Genomic DNA, 17,652 nt, shown 5'->3' on the forward strand with positions numbered 1-17,652 from the left:
GGATGTAGCCGGGCTCTGGGCCTATAAGTTTGAGCTGGTCTCCACCTTGAGGCCTTGTTTCTAAACTTACATGCTTATCCTCTCACAATCAAGGGTTTGTTTTGATCTTGAGAAGATCGTTTTCCCTAGAAACAGGAGTTGTGTTTTGCTCCTAAGTACCCCTAGGCAAGGGGAAGTACTCAGTGTGTTGGGTGAACTCGGGGTTCTGCATTTGCAGTGGAGCATCTCTAGAGACCCTTATCCACCTGCATGTTCCCCACTTCATAAACAGAGGCCGCAGGGATGAAACTGGACCTTTCCAGCAACTTCACTGGGGGGGGCGGCGACGGAGGGGGGGGGTGAGGCTGGGGGCTCAGCCAGGCGGCATCTCCTCCTTCGTGACTCAGTGAAGGCGCTTTCCAGTCTCCAGGAAGGCGACGGGACATTTCCCTCTCTCCTGTCCCCGCGGTGGCCTCTCCTGTCGCAGGCCCCGGGTGCCCGGGAACCCACAGCCGCGTGACCCCGACCGCAAACGCGCGGCGCGGCGCGGCACGTGTCCGCGCGGCCCCGGGGCTCGCAGCGCCCGCCGCTCGCCGAGACGCCCAGGACCGGCGGCGCTCGCCATGCTGTTCCGCTTCGGCGTGGTGGTGCCGCCCGCGGTGGCCGGGGCGCGGCCCGAGCTACTGCTCGCGGGATCGCGGCCGGAGCTGGGGCGCTGGGAGCCGCGCGGGGCCGTGCGCCTCAGGCCCGCGGGCACCGCGGCGGGGGCGGCCGCGCTGGCGCTGCAGGAGCCCGGCCTGTGGCTCGCCGAGGTGGAGCTGGCGCCGGACAACGAGGCGGCGGCGGTCGGCGGGACGGAGCCGGGCCGCGAGGGCGCCGGCCGCGTAGACACGTTCTGGTACAAGTTCCTGCAGCGCGAGCCCGGAGGCGAGCTGCGCTGGGAAGGTACTGCGCTCCAGGGCCCGGGGCTCGCGCCGCGCGGCTGCCCGTGCACCCGGCCACGGCCTCGGGCTTGCACCCCGCGGTTCCCCGTGCACCCGGCCACGGCCTCGGGCTTGCACCCCGCGGTTCCCCATGCACCCGGCCACGGCCTCGGGCTTGCACCCCGCGGTTCCCCGTGCACCCGGCCTCGGGCTTGCACCCCGCGGTTCCCCATGCACCCGGCCTCTGCACCGCGCGGCTGCCCGTGCACCAGGCCACTGCCTCGGGCTTGCACCCGGCGGTTCCCCGTGCACCCGGCCTCGGGCTTGCACCCGGCGGTTCCCCGTGCACCCGGCCGCGGCCTCGGGCTTGCATCCCGCGGTTCCCCATGCACCAGGCCGCGGCCTCGGGCTTGCACCCCACTGTTCCCCGTGCACCCCGGCCGCTGTCTCGGGCTTGCACCCCGTGGTTCCCCGTGCACCCGGCCGCTGTCTCGGGCTTGCACCCCGCGGTTCCCCGTGCATCAGGTCGCTGCACCCCACCCGCGGCTTCCGGGGCGCGCACCCGCGATTCGCGCGCTCCCGCACACCCTGCTGTCGGCCACCGCTCGCCCCCGAGTCCTGCCCCCGAGTCCTGCCCACCTTGTCACCCTACGTCCCCGCGTCCCTGCACGCGGCTCGCAGCCCCAGGCCTGGCCCTGGCGGTTCTCGGCTTCTAACCCACACAAAAGGCGCCAATCCCAGGCCTGCAGGGAATTTTCCCAGAGATTTTTGAGAGTGAACTAGTGGGAAATAGCAAGCTCCTCCCCCAGTGACAGCTCGGCCAGATACCAGATACGACTTGATTCCTTAAAATACATAAAGAGTAATACTGGTTGGAAAGAAATAATAATAACAATAAAAATAAGTAGCCAGGTGTGATGGCACAAATCCCAGCTCTGGAAAGCCGAGACAGGAGGATTTCTGGGAGTTCCCAGCCCCAGAGGCTACAGAATGAGACATTGTTTCAAGGAAACGTTATAATAATAAAAATATATATGAGTGAAAACAGCATTTTTTTGCCATGCAGCACCGTAAGCACACATGTGTACGTGTAACTTTTTGACCAAATATTGTACAATATATCATTTTGAATATTTATATTTTTCTCTAACCATATTATTAGTGCAGCTCAGCTTATGGCATCTGGGTATGTTTTATTTTTTTAAGTAAAAAAAAAAAAAATACTGCGCACCTGTCTCTGTGCATTCAGGTTCCAGACATTCTTGGATTGGAATCCAGGTGCAGAGTTTTCTTTTCTGCATTTGGGAGTATTTCTGTACAGTGTATTCAGAGAAGCCAAAATGTAGCCACTTAACATTTCAGTCAGGGATGTCCTGAAGAGGTGGTATCCGCGTGCCCACAACACAGGGTGGATTGAGGCAGCCTTTTCTTTGATGGAAATGAGCAGGTCCCTCCAAATGAGAGGTGTGGCTTCGTCGGAGTAGGTGTGGTCTTGTTGGGGAAGTGTGTTACTGTGGAGGCGGACTTTGAGGACTCATATGTGCTCAAGCCATGTCTGGTGTCTCAGACCACTTCCCGTTCCCTGTCTATCAAGATGCAGGGCTCGGGTCCAGCACTGTGTTTGTCTGCAAGCCCCCAAGGGCCATCACACTAAACCTCTGGAAGTGTCAGCCACTCCAATTAAATGTTTTTGTTTTATAAGAGTTCCCGTGGTCATGGTGTCTATTCTCGGCAATAGAAATCCTAACTGAGACAGCATGGCTCAGTAATTATTTAAACTTCTGGGTTTCATGGCCAGCTAACATGGCTGTCTTTCATTATATCAGAAGTGAGAGGTACCTGCCTTTGCTTGTCCTTCCCTTTGAAGTGTATTTCTATTAATATTGCTGTGGTCTTCTCCACCATAAAATAACACCTGATAATTTTAAAAACAGTGTAAAATATACCAGGTTTTCCATCTCCATCTCCTCTCCTTTATCAGCTTTTCTGACATCACCCAAGATGCCTAATAATCTGCTTCATTGCTATTTCTTACTGCACCCACTTCAACTTGTCTGCTTTCGATTTTTTGATAGTTACCACATACATTATATATAACTTGTAAACAATTCATATCTATTGACACCTGCTGTAAATGCACAAAATTAACAACTGCAGCTGCTCCAAAATACGAAGAATTTAGTCCATACTCACTACCTTGTTCTTCCCTCCTGATTTTATATCCTCATTTTAAATTATACAAGTGATAATTGGCTTTTATTTTGTGGAGGGTTCATTATTACCCTATTAAAGGGGATTGCTCTTTTGAAGGTTTCTAAAAAGAATGCACATAGATCCTCTCCTTTCTCCAACCCCGTCTTTGTTTCTATGTGTTCATGTTCTGTTTCTCACTGTTACCAATGCCCTCTTGCAGATGGGTCAGTCGGTGCCGAGGGTTGGAAATTAACAAGATGTGGCGATGCCCTGTGTTTAAGAGCCATTTAATTGGACTTTGTTATATAAAATTTAAAAAAAAAAAGAGCCAGAATGGTTGTGCTGTCACTGGAAGGGTTGAACTGCCTTACCCAGAATGTGCTTTGTTTAGAATAGTGTAGATGCATGTATAAGTGTTAGGTAGGGTTGACAGGCTCTCTCACACCATATGTGGCCCAGGCTAGGCTGCAGCTGGGTGGCGGTGACTCCTTCCTCAGCCTCTGGAGTGCTGGGATAACAGTTGTGAACCACTAATCTATTATTGTCACTATAAATCTCTATAAAGGCACAGGCCTTTAATCCCAGCACTCAGGAGACAGGCAGGTGGATCTCTGAATTTTCAGAAGCCAAATTGGTGTACAAAGAGAATTCCAAGGCAGCCAGAGCTACGTAATAGAGTGACCCTGTCTCAAGAACACACACACACACACACACACACACACACACACACACACACACACACACACACGAGTTACAGAGCCAGAGACTATCCCTGAGTGGATAAAGTCCCTTTTCTTCACTGTAATGCCGGCCTTACTCAAATTTTGCTTAAAATGATCTGTTTTACTATAAGCTTATATTGAAAAGTTCTTCTACAACTTAATTTCAAATTTCTTCTTTTTTAACTATTTTAACACCAGCCCTCAAGATTTCTTGTTTAATCACAGAGTTTAATAATTGTAATTTTCCTCAAAAATAACTTTCCTTGCAGACCTGGGGTTCCTGTTGCAGTTAATCACTAATAGTTATCACTAATATGAAGCTGCCCTGCTGTCCTTGTGGGCCTTCAGTCTGATCCAGCTGACTTTGCCTGGTTTGTACCTGGCGGGGATGTGTGTGTGTGTGTGTGTGTGTGTGTGTGTGTGTGTTGAGAAAGGGCAGGTAAAGATGATTAAAAAAAAAAAAAAAGACAGAGACACAGGATAGAGACAGGAGGGCAATGCAGTGAATAATGAACATGCCAAGTTTATTCTTCAACATCCTTAAGTACCCCAACCAAAGGGGAACATGGCAAAAGATTCTTTATCACGTATAAGGAACAAACAGCCTTTCTTCCCTTAACCACACCTTAGACTCAGTTTCCTGCAATCCGGCCTTGAGGGTCAAGAGTAACCACACCTCAGATCAAATCTGTCGTCATTTAGATAAGACATCCTCTACCAAGGTCGAACATCCTACAGCAGCCACACCTTAGACCTTTAGGTCTTCTGACTTTACACTAAGGACAGTTTGGAAATCTCTGACCTTGAGGCAAGATGAAGCAGTACCATCTTTATGCCCGCCCCCCCTGCAAGCAGCATTTGCTGCCTTGCTTTGGGTTCCACATTAAGTTCTCGAGCAACTTAATCATTCTGTTTGTTGTGTTCTCCAATAACTCTCAGAAAGTGTCAGATGGGACACACCGTGTCTGAGCCCCGCCCCCCATCACAGATTAGTCATTTAGTAAAAGCATTCTGATCTCAGCCCTTTGCAGGGTTTGCCTCAACACTTTTGTCATCAATGTTGGTGGATAATTCTATTACCAAACTCAGACCATTTTTTTTTTTTCGTTTTGGTGGAGGTGGTTCATTTTATTTTCCTCTGAAACTTTAATTTTTAAAATAAATTGTGTCAGGATGTGTCTCACTATGTTTACTGTCACTTGACACTTGGTTGCTTCCTTTGATACCAAGAATTAGTTTCTTCAATTCATGGAAATTTTCCTTTGACTATTTTCTTCTCTATGTTTTTGTTCAGTCCCCACCCCAAAGGCCATATGTACCTTCTTCTTATGCATTAAGCATCTCTAAAACGCCTTTCTCTCATTTTTATCTTTCATTACATATATTTCCTGTGATCTTCTACAATCATCCATTTCACGATATTGTCAGCACAGTGACATTTTCTTTTTATGCTCATCATTGTTATTCATTTTTTATTTTCTGTGTATGGGTGTTTTGCCAGCACATATATATTTGCACCAAGTGCTTGCACAGACTTCCAGGCCAGAAGAGGGCATTGTAGATGGTTGTGAGTCACCATGTGGGTCCTGGGAATTGAACCCTCATCCTCTGGAAGAGCAGCCAGTGTGCACTTAACCACTGAGCCATCTCTCTGACTCCAGCAGGCCTGTACTCTTTGGATGGCTGCTCTCTGGACATATGTAGGTAGCTCTGCTGTTGGGGTTGGTTATGAATAGGTGGTGGGTAGGCAGCTACACTGGTCCAAAGCTGGAGGTTAGGATGTCTGATGACTGTAAGAAGCTGGAGGGCATTTTTGTCAAAGCCTCCAGTTCGCTGACCAGTGGGTCATGTTACTAATATTTCCTGAAACATTCCTAACAGACGACGAACAATTATTATGAGAAGGATAGAGACCAGTGTGCTGAGGAGAGGTAAGGGCCAGGGCCCCAGAGGGGACATACGTCTATTCTACTTGGCCAGACTGATTTACATAGCACCAACATATTTGTTTACTGAGGAAGGAACAAGAGCGTCCCTTTTTGGCAGCCAGCATGTCACGAGCCCTTCAGTTGTGTAGGATCATTGAGGCAAAGGAGGTGAGTTCGTTCTGGAGCAGCTGTGGGGTTGAGGTTGACTCCTGGCTGGTGCCTGCCAACTGGGTAGAGATCTGTTGAGGTAGATCGAAGCTATGACCCAGTCTCCTCACCCCTGGCCACTCCCACCTCCTGTGGTAGCTACTGAAGTTGCCTAACCTACCCTAGTATTTACTGGGCAAGCTGCGGCCCCACCGTTTCTGTGTGAGACTTGAAGGGAAGGGTAAAATTCTCCCTTCATTCATAGGGTGAGTTGAAGCAATGGAGTGGAGAAGCAGGGGCCACATGGAAGTAACTGTCTGGGAGAACCCTAAGGAATTTTACATGATCCGCATTAATGACATATTAATTATCGCTGTGGAATATGAAAGATATATAAAGTACAAAACAAAAACTTCCTGCAATGTACATTTAGCTCTGCCAGACAAAATTAGGAATATTCAATTCATTACCTCTCTGAGACCAATCAGAGTTCTTAGGTATTAATTACTTCCTAACGTTGAAATGTCAAAAAACGAATATGCTTAAAAATAGAAACATCCACTAGTATACTTTTGTATTAAAACTTTTTTTTTTTTTTTTTAAAAAAGACCTAGAAGGGAAAAAAGGCAATGCCTCATGACCATGAAACAAAATACATTAGGGAGTCAGCAAGTAGAAAAATGTGTCAGTTCTGTTCCTGGTAAAGTGCCTGCTTCAAAGAAATTTGTTTTATAGGCTGAGGCTCACATTTGTCTTAGGGGCTTCCATTGCTGTGAAGGTACTATTCCCACAAGAACTTGTATAAAGGAAAACGTTTCATTATGGTGGCTCACTTACAGTTCACAGGGTTAGTTTATTATCATGGCAGTAAGCAAGGCAGACAGGGTGCCGGAGGAGCTGAGAGGCAACAGGAAGTAGTCTGAGACACTGGGTGTGGCTTGAGCATATATGAGACCTAAAAGCCCACCCCAAAAGTGACACACTTCCTCTAACAAAGCCACACCTCCTAATAGTGCCACTCGATTTGGGGGCCAGTTTCTTTCAAACTACCACATGCATATTCAAGATTATAAACTTTTTTTTTTCTATTGTATTACCAAAAAAAAAAAAAAAAAAAAAAAAATTCAAGTATATCTCAGATGACTAAAAGTACAGCCAAACCTGTCTTAATGCAACAGAAAAGGATTTGCTTTTCCCGGACAGTTACATTTTCTGAATCTAACTAATTCCACAGAGCTAGGAGTTCATATGCTTAAGTTTAGAGAAAAGAAAAATGCCTAGTGAGAAGTCACATGGCCATTCTTGGCTTTTCCCATGAGATGGTGGTCGGAGCTCTGGTCAAAAGAGCTGTCTTCTGTGGAGTTAGAAAGAAGACAGAAATCTTAGGAATCCCTTTGTCTTGAAAGCTAAAGGATTTCTATACTGCCTCCCCTCCACTCACATCTGCTATGTTTGGAATTGGCTTCTCTGTCTTGCTTGATTATCTGTGTCAGTAACTTTCTGTTGCTGTGGTAAAACATTCCAACCAAGAGCAACTTAAGGAAGAAAGTGTTTGTTTTGGCCTGTGAATCCAGAGGGATGGAGTCCTTCATGGCCGGGAAGGCATGGCATCCCGATCCCATGAGCCATAATTCTTTATAAGCCCTTGTTGAACTGCCTTTTGTGTTCCTGATGGAAACACCCTGCATCTTAGTCATCCAAGCCTATGAAATACAAGAAAATGTAGGTTGGGCTGCCTGTATTGTAAGATCCTGGAGTATTCTTTGGCCATATTCTTAGAGAATTTGGTTTAGTGGTTCTGGTACTGACTGTAGAATGAAAACAGTGTATAGTTGTCCAGGTACTTCTGATGAAGGATTGGCAAGAATACTGCTGTTAAACTCTGCACTTAGAATACACTCTGCATCCGTCTCAGGCATTTAATTTTCATTCCAGTGCTTTTGCTATAGATGTCTAGATTGTTCCTTGTCATTTCAGTGGCCTTCCACATGCTGACACTCTTGCATTTCTTTTCTGTTCAATTCTCACATTTCTATAAAAATTATGTCTCTAAAATTAGATGGGGGTAATGTCACATTATCAAAAACCATTCCATGGATTTTACTGCTTAGAAAATAAAAGTGTAAACTTAGTGCAGCCTTTCTATTTCCTCACAGTCCGGTGATTCCGTACGTTTGCCCATGCTTTCCTCCCATTTCCTGAAGCCAGGCTGTTAATACTTTAATTTCTCATCAGCATCCTATAACATGCCCATTCCTTGGATGTCTGTTTCAATTATGGCAGTCTCAGTTCTACAAAGAACTATGCGATCTTCATTCCCTCAGTCTTGCTGTGCTATGGAAAGCATTTAGAGATAATGTCATAGAGGTCGGATGTCTGGGAAGGACTTGCTGTCCACTTCCAAAGTGATGGCTCCTCACTTCATCCTAATGCATGATAGGAGATGAAGGCTGTGTTCCCGCATTGTGGGAGGAGAAGCCTTTGGCATCTTAATTTTTATTTTGTGTGTATGAGTGCTTGCATGTATGCATGTGTCCCATGTGAATTCAGTGTTGGATTCCCATGGAATTGGAGTTACGGATGGTTGTGGGCCACCAGGTAGGTGCTGGGAACCAATCTTGGGTCCTCTGTAAGAGCAATCATCACTGAGCCACCTTTCCAGCCCCCTCAAACCATTTCACAAGAGCACTAATCCCATTCATGAGGGTCTCACCTGGTTTAATTATTTCCATGATGGTCCCACCTCTTGGAAACGATCGCTTTGGTTTCAGCAGGAATTTGGGAAATATACAAATATTCAAACTACAGCAGCTAGATTCTTTAACCTACATATTATTATACATATTTCTTTTTATTAATAAATTTTACTTAAATTAGATACAACCTTATTTTTCATATTAATCACAGTTCCCTCTCCCTCCCATCCTCCCACCTCCCCCACTAACCATTAACCCCCCCCATCCCATCCAGTCCACTCCCCAGGGAGGGTGAGGCCTTCCATGAGGGATCATCAAAGTCTGTCAAGTCATTTGGGGCAGGGCCTAGGCCCTCCCCTGTGTCTCTAGGCTAAGGGAGTATCCCTCCATGGGAAATGGGCTCCTGAAGTCTGTTCATGCTCTAGGGACACATCCTGGTTCCACTGCCAGAGGCCCCATAGACTGCCCAGTCCTCCTAGCTGACACCCATGTTCAGGGAACCTGGTTTGGTCCTATGTTGGTTCCCCAGCTGTCAGACTCAGGTCCATGAGCTCCTACTTGCTCAGGTCAGCTGCCTCTGTGGGTTTCTCCAGCCTGGTCCTGACCCCTTTGTTCATGACTCCTCCCTCTCTGAAACTGGATTCCAGGAGTTTGGCTCAGTGCTTAGTTGTGGATCTCGGCTTCTGCTTCCATCAGCTACTGGATGAAGGCTCTAGGATGGCATTTAAAGTAGTCATATACATGTTTCTTAAACACAATTATGCATTATAAAATTAACTATAAAAACCTTTCCATTTGAGCGTTATACTCACACATGCTTATACTTGTTACTTTGGATTAAGTGCAAGGCTATTTAATATCTCAATCTCTGTGTGCATCTGCTATGGTCTGTACCAGGCTTTTTTTTTAGGGGGGCACCAGCCAGCTCCAAAATCATGTCATGGACACTTCTTACTAGTTATAAATGCTTGGCCTAGCTTGGGCTCATTCTGGCCAGCTCTTTTATCTTAAATTAACCTGTTTCTCTTTACCTACCTTTTGCCTCGGCCGTTCTTCTTTCTGTGTATCTTACTTTTACTGCTTCCTGTGTCTGTCTGTCTGGCGGCTGCCTGGCTTCTTCTAGTGCTGGGCGTCTCCCTGGTTCTTTCCTCTCTTCTCCCCTCCCAAGCCTAGATTTCCCCTCCTATTATTCTCTCTGCCTGCCATCTCTACGTACCTCTTCTCTGCCTAGCTATTGGCCGTTCAGCTCTTTGTTAGACCAAACAGGTGAACCCACCTTTACATAATTAAACACATGCAGTGCAAACCAAACAACACACCTTTACATAGTAATATTCCACAGCATTAGCAAATGTAACACGTCTTTACATAGTTCCAGTGATTTCCACAACAAGGGCCCGTTGCTGGCACTCTAGGGGCACGTGTTCATTTCACCTCCGCCGCCTGGCCGGTGTTGATGGGGCTCTGCCTGAAGGCTTTCATTTGAGCCTGTGATGTGAGGCATAACCTTTAACATCAACAGAAAGAAGAACTCTGTTCTTCAAAAAGAGACACTGGAAAGCGGAAAACATTTTAAAATTAAAATACACACACCCATCCTTGAAATAGAATCAGATCTTACAGTTTTTGAAGGAAAAATAATAGAAAAATCTCCCAGGAGTTTTCATGTCACTGGCTTTCCCTCGCAGGCTGTTTTATGGGGACACTTTATGGCCCCTGAGTCTCAGTCAAACCTGCTGGGGAGGTCAGAGTTTGGACAAGAGCAGGGCTTACAGGCTCCTTGGGAGCGGCCCTGTGGGTGAACGGGGAGACTGGGAGCCTTGAGCTCTAGGGTTTGCTACTACATAGACATAGACTCTACTCTCAGACTCGGGGAAAGAGGTAATGACCCTTCTGCTACAGTACAAGGGGGATTTTGAGGTATCCCACATTTGGAAGACTAGTTTCCAACTGAAAAGTGCCATGAAATTCTGTCGGATTCCACTGGGTGGCAGTGTGTCATTGCATGTTCTCTCTCTCTCTCTCTCTCTCTCTCTCTCTCTCTCTCTCTCTCTCTCTCTCTCTCTCTCTCTCTTCTCTCCACTTCCTCTCTCCTCCTTCTCTTTTGAGACAGGGTCTCACTGCTTATCTCTGGCTGACCTGAAAGTCGATATACAGACCGCTCTGGCCTTAAACTCACAGAGAACCACCTGCCTCTGCCCCTCTCCCTGCAGGATCTGGGATGGAAGGTGTTCGCCACCACATCCAGCTTGCTTTAAGTGAGTTTCTTATTCTCTCACAATCCTCCTTATCCCAATTTCCACATGCCCACTTCATCCCAAGAAATTCTAAAAAAAAAAAAAAAAATTCCCATTCAGTTAGAAAAGATGTGGGAAGAAAGAAGTAAAGTGCTAGTTTTATGTTGCTCCAAAGTTGCCTTGATGTGGTAATTACACTCAGTTAAAATGTCCTACACAAATCCTGGTATTTGTTCTTTCAGTGTGCTTTAGCAGCCATACTAAAAACAAAACAAAACCAAACAAAACCAAAAAACTCAGATTGTACACATGCTTGTTATAGTATCTGCGTGTGTGTGCATGATGTGCATGTGAGCATGGACACACATGTAGAGGTCAGAGGGCAGCTTTGGCCGTGGATCCTAACCTTCCACCCTGCTTACGTTCAGGTCTCTTGTTTGTTGCTGTGGGTATCAGGCTGGCTGACCTATGAGCTTAGGGGCAGTCTCCTGCCTCCTTCCGTCTCTGGGAGGTTATCACTGGGACTACAGATGTGTGCTAGAGTGTTCAGCTTTAAATGGGTGCTGGGGATCCAAATTCAGTTCCTCATTCTGGGAGGCAAGTGCTCTGTCCTCCGAGACATCTCCGAGGCCCTGGTGCGGATGCTCATTCTATCGGGTCCTTCTCGCTGTAGTCAAGTCCATGCTTTAATATTTATGACATGTTCAAGAAATGCTTCGTTGTGGTTTCATTTCGGTTTACTCTGTGCCAGAATTTCCTGGAGAGTTAATTCAGCAAGACGGATTGCATGAGAAAAGTGCCTTGTGAACCACAATAAATGATTGCTTCCTGACATCTGTTGATATTAAGGCTTCACCATGAGTGAGCACATGTGTGTAGAGGATATTCTTATCCTCCACAAAGAAAAAAAAGTTAGAGGTATTCATCGGCATAATGACTGTTAGTGTCTACTCAGGCAGGGACAATTTTGACACTGCCATAGGTACTGCATTTTATTCAAGAGAAAAGAGCTGCTTTGAAAAATTAAGCTATTTAAAGTTGTTTATAATATTCGATCCAAATAGAGGTTATCTTTGCTTTTGAACAGCTGAAGCATGACACAAAATTTTAATTGCCTTTTGCTAAATAAATTCTTTGCTGTTTTCAGAGAGGAAAATATTTATTTTATTTTGAAATGTCTAGAGTATGTTCCTGAGGCATGTTCCCCACTTCTTCCCTTACCATTTATTTATTTATTTGTTTGCTTGTTTTTGAGACATGTCCCCAGTTAGCCTAGGCTAGCCTCAAGCTCACTATATACAGGAGAATGAACTTGGCTTCTGATTCCACCAAGACCCCTTCTAAATTCCCTAGGGCCACAGGTGTGTGCCATCAGACCAGCTTTTCCTTTTGCCTCTTGGGTCAAAGTTGTAAACTACATTCTTGTCCTATGTAGAACCATGCAGACTTGGGGACAGCACGTGGGTAAGTCTTTAAAACATGGTTCTGATGAGGCTAGTTCATAACTTTGCACTGATTTATAAAGGATATTGTAAACCACATAAAGCGAAAAACCTCTTCAATGTCATCATCATTTATGCATTTCTGATGTCTTAAAAATCGCCTTTGAGTTTATTTCTGATAAAGCACCAGTCCCCGTATTTTACTGGGGGGGTAAAATGTGTCAGGAATGGCAACTTTGATTTTCAGGAAAGGATTTCAGAGACCTCGCACAACTTCTTTGTCTATAAGTTTAAAAACAGAGGCACCTTCCAGTGAGTTAGTTAAGTAGACTCACAGAAGGTGGACAAGTGGCTTCTCCAGGGCTCTGATTAGTATCCCAGTGTGGACATAATGTGGGAGCCAGAGTAATAACCCTGACCAGGTTCCTTCCTGCTCACCTGCTCATCAGGAAGCTCATCAGGAACTCCATCTGATTCTCTGGCAAGAGAAAATAGGGAGAGTCCGTAATTTGTTTGAGGGATTTAGTATTCAAATATGATGTCCCCCAAATAGGAATAAACCAACAAGAAGAAATCAGGCAAAATGAACTCTTATATATGCATTGCTTTACAACAATAGAAAACAAGAAAATTGCTTACCTTCAATATAATCAAGAGGAAAGGTTTAGGAGTTTTAATTACTTTCAGTTTTCAGGGGCAGTTCCCATGGTTTGGGCAGAAATTTTTGTGAAGTAGCAGAATTACTGGAAAAAAATCCCATGAGTCCATATGGAGTTACCATTATTATGATCTTGTCTGGAAACACAGTCTGCACAAAGCTGTTCATCAGATCATCTGAACGTGTTTCGGTGGTGTTCTACAAATCACTGTGAAGATTTTTGTGCAGGCCAGAAAGCTTGGGATTGGCTAGAGGAGAATCGTAGCTAGAGCTGCCACTGAGTTGTGGAACACCAACTGTGTTAGTTCCTGTGTTAAATCCTTTTAATGCACTATCTAATTGATTCCCTCGTAGCAACCCCATGAGGTTGTTAGGACTATTTGTCCTTTTTTTTTCTGCAAAGGAGAAGACCCAAGCACAGGTTGCTCAAATAGTTTTCTCATTACTGACCGTGTACAAGCAGTAAACAAGACATCCAGCCTTTTTGTATTGTTAGATTCCATATCTGATGTCTACCCACCAACCCCGAGTCAAAAATTCCCATGAAATTGCATCTTCACTAGACATATACAGGCCTTTCTCTTGTTACTAGTTCTTAAATGCTAAAGTGCTACAACTCTTTATGTCACTTTGAGATCACATTGGGCGTCCCAAGGAACCTAGAGATACCTTGAGGTATACTAAAGATACCTGTGCAAATACTGGACCACTTTATGTAAGAGCATGAACATCCCTGGACCCAGAGGGATGACCATATCAGTTGGAATGAAGTCAGGGTCTAAATCATCGGGTTGAACTTGAGGTCACCCAGGACAGCAGCATGATGAATACATAGAGGGCTTCACCAGAGGGTGTCATGGCTTTGAGCAGCACAGGCAGGCGAAGGAAGAAGAAAAATTAATGTAGCAGTTGGCAGATGATTTCATTTCCAGTCTCCAGTGGAATACTGTGGACAAATGTGTACGGAATGAAGAGTAATAGGGGATGGGAGGGTTGGGTGAAGGCAGGCTAGCCTTAGGAAGGGTAGTTTAAAAGAAATTGTGGTGTAGCTGGGACTGTGGACATAGACTGATGTTCTCAGATAGTCAAGGGCCCGTTGCAGGACAGTTATAAACTGGGGCCTCACCTGGGTTACTGAATGAATTCAAGGCCAGTTTGGGCACCTTAGTAAAACCCTGTCTCTAAATAAAATCATTACAAAGTAGCCGTGGAAAGAGCTAAGTGGTGGAGCACTTCCCGAGCTCCTGAGTAGGGGTGTGATGATTGAGAAAAGGCAGATAAAAGAAACAGACAGAAACACAGAACAGATTCGGGAGGACTGCCTGGTCCATGCCTTTCAGCACACCGGACAGTCCTGACTTTAATTTAGACCCTGCTTGTATGCATGCTAGAGGCAAAGCAGAACAAAGAGCAACATAGTCAGCTAACCAGCTCCCTGCACCGTCCTCGAATGGAGGAGCAGCCAGGTTTATCACGCGAGTCCTGATAGCGGCAAGCAGCTTCCTTCCCTATCTCTGTGCGCCTTTCTGGCATCAGAAGCTTCTTAGTTAGATAATGTGCTCGCTCCCATGGGCTTAATCAGAGCTTTCTCACAGCTCTCAAGGAGACTGAAACAAGCAAGCTTGAACTCTTATTAATGTCTTATAAGTCAGAATAGACTCAGAAACTGAGTCGCTTGTGGGCTCCCACAGGTGTGTGTTATTTTTTGGCAACTTTTCTCAAATTAACCTGTCTAATTTTTTTTTGCCTCTGGGCTTTTACCTTTTTTGACTCTGTGTATCTTACTTTCACTCTTACTCTGTGGGTGGCTGGCCCCTGATGTCCCCCTCTCCTTATTTTATCATGCTCCTTCTTCACCTTCTCCCAGATTTCCCCTTCTATTTATGCTCTGGGCCTTCCAGCCCCGCCTGCCCTTGCTCCGGCCTCACTATTGACCATGAAGCTCTGCATTAGGACCATCGGGTGCTTTAGACAGGCAAAGAGTCCCAGCTTCACAGAGTCAAACAAATGCCCCGTAAACAAAAGCAACACATCTGTACGTCATTAAGCCAATATTCCAGAGCATAAACAAATGTAACATACCTTAAAATAATATCCTACAACACACCACTAGTAATAAATCATATGTAGTCCCAAATCTGTGTTATTCATAGTGATGGCAAATTCTAAGAAACAGTTTCATAATGTTTATCTACAGAGATATGTTCTGGAAATACGTTGTTAGGCAATTTCATCATTGTGCAAACATAAAGAGTATACTACAAGAACCACGATGTAATAACCTTAGTAGTGGTATAATTTTATGGGTTCATCCTCATAAATGCAGTGTGTCATGGGATAAAAATCCCTGTATGACTTGAAATCACTAGATAAGTAGATCTCCTTTTATATTACATCTCATTGAAAGGCTTTAAAACAGTGCGGTTTATCGTTTTTCAAGAATAATTTAGTGTTTAAAAATTACATTTGATGTTGGCTGTTGGTTTACTGGCTATTGCCTTTATTATGTTTAGGTATGTTCCTGTTATCCATGATCTCTCCAAGACCTTTATCTTGAAGGGGTGTTGGATTTTGTCAAAGGCTTTTTCAGCATCTAGGGAGATGATCATGTGATGTTTCTTTTTCAGGTTGTTTATATGGTGGATTGATTACATTGATAGATCTTCATATGTTGAACCATCCCTGCATCCCTAGGATGAAGCCTACTTGGTCATGGTGGATGATATCTCTGATGTGTTCTTAGATACGATTTGCGAGCATTTTATTGAGCACTTTTTGCATCAATGTTCATGAGGGATATTGGTCTGTAGTTCTCTTTCTTAGTTGTTTGTGTCTTTGTGTGTCTTGGGTACCAAGGTAATCATAGCCTTGTAAAAAGAGTTTGGCAATGAACCTTCTGCTTCTATTGTGTGGAACAACTTGAGGTGTATTGGTATTAGCTCTTCTTTGAATTTCTGGTAGAATTCTGCACTGAAACCATCTGGCCCTGGGCTTTTTTTGGGGATACTTTTTATGACTGTTTCTATTTTATCATGGGTTATAGGTCTATTTAAATTGCTTATCTGTTCTTGATTTAATTTTGGTAAGACATATCTATCTAGAAATTTGTCCATTTCCTTTGAATTTTCAAATTTTTGGGGAGTACAGGTTTTCAAAGTATGACATGAAGAATCTCTGGGTTTCCTGTGTCTGTTGTTATGTCCTGTTTTTCATTTCTGATTTTGTTAATTTGCATGTTCTCTTTCTGTCTTTTGGTTAGTTTGGATAAAGGTTTGTCTATCTTGTTTTTCTCGAAGAACCAACTCTTTGTTGCATTGATTTTTTTGTATTGTTTTCCTAGTTTCTATTTTATTGATTTCAGCCCTCAAATGGATTATTTCCTGGCATCTGCTCCTCTGGGGTGAGTTTGCTTGTTTTTGTTCTAAGGCTTTCAGTTGCGCTGTTAATTCTGTAATATGACTATCCTCTGTTTTCTTCATATGGGCTGTCAGTGCAATGAACTTCCCTCGTAGCACTGCTTTCAGAGTGTCCCATAAGTTCAGGTATGTTGTGTCTTCATTCTCGTTGAATTTCAGGAAGTCTTTAATTTCTTTATTTCTTCCTTAGCACAGAAATGGTACATTTGCACACTGTTCAGTTTCCATGAGTTTGTAGGGTTTCTGCAATTTGTGTTGTTGTTGAATTCCAACTTTAAAGCGTGGTGGTCTGATAGGATACAGGGGACTATTCCAATTTTTTTTTTTTTTTTTGTATTTGTTGCGGTTTGCTATGTTGCTAAGTACGTGGTCGATTTTAGAGAAGGTTCCATGTGGAGCTGAATAGAAGGTATATTCTTTTGTTTTTGGATGGAATGTTTTATATATGTCTGTTAAACCCAATTGGGAAATAACTTCTGTTAGTTCTTTTATTTCTTTGTCAAGTTTCTGTCTGGTGGTCCTGTCTAGTGGTGAGAGTGGGGTGTTGAAGTTTCCCACTATAAGTGTGTGAAGTTTTATGTGAGATTTGAGTTTTTAGTAATGTTTCTTTTACAAATGTGGGTACCTTTGTATTTAGGGCATAGATGTTTCCTAAGAGAGAAGGGGAAAGGGACAAGAACTCCTGAGCATATTGGGGGTGGGGTGGGGGCAGTGAGTGGAGAGGGAGTTAGGATAAAGAGGAGGGGAGGAGAGGAGGGGAGAGGAGAAAAAGAGGGACCAGGAAGATTTAGTCTGGGGAGGAACAGAGGAGAACAAGAAAAGAGATACCATAATAGAGGGAGCCAATATAGGTTTGAAGAGAAAACTGGCACTTAGGGAAATGTCCAGAGACCTACAAGGATGACCCCAACTAACAATCTCAATAATAGCGGAAAGGCTACCTTAAATGCCCTTCCCTGACAATGAGATTGATGACTACCTTACGTGCCATCCTAGAGCCTTCATCCAGTAGCTGATGGAAACAGAAGCAGACACCCACAGCTAAACAGTTGCAGAGAGGGGAGAAGTGATGAGCAAAGGGGTCAAGACCAGGCTGGAGAAACCCACAGTGACAGCTGACCTGAATAAGGGGGAGCTCGTGGATCCCCAGACTGATAGCTGGGAAACCAGCATTGGACTGACTCAGACCCCCTGAATGTGGGTCTCAGTTAGAAGGCCCGAGCAGTCTAAGGGACCTCGGACAGTGGGAATAGGATGTATCCCAGGTGCACAAAAGGACTTTGGGAGCACATTCCCCATGGAGCGATACTC

General features: G+C 44.9%; 1 protein-coding gene across 1 annotated transcript in view; it reads left to right on the forward strand.

Annotated features, from left to right (window-relative positions):
- The first annotated feature begins 602 nt into the window (after positions 1 to 602).
- Epm2a (EPM2A glucan phosphatase, laforin) overlaps positions 603 to 17,652 on the forward strand; it is an 81,891-nt gene continuing 64,841 nt past the window's right edge. Inside the window, exon 1 of the mRNA XM_051206179.1 lies at positions 603 to 924. Coding sequence (XP_051062136.1) covers positions 603 to 924 — 322 coding nt within the window. The remainder of the gene's footprint in view (positions 925 to 17,652) is intronic.

This window comes from Phodopus roborovskii, unplaced genomic scaffold, assembly GCF_943737965.1.
Source record: "Phodopus roborovskii unplaced genomic scaffold, PHOROB, whole genome shotgun sequence".
In the NCBI taxonomy this organism is placed as follows: domain Eukaryota; kingdom Metazoa; phylum Chordata; class Mammalia; order Rodentia; family Cricetidae; genus Phodopus; species Phodopus roborovskii.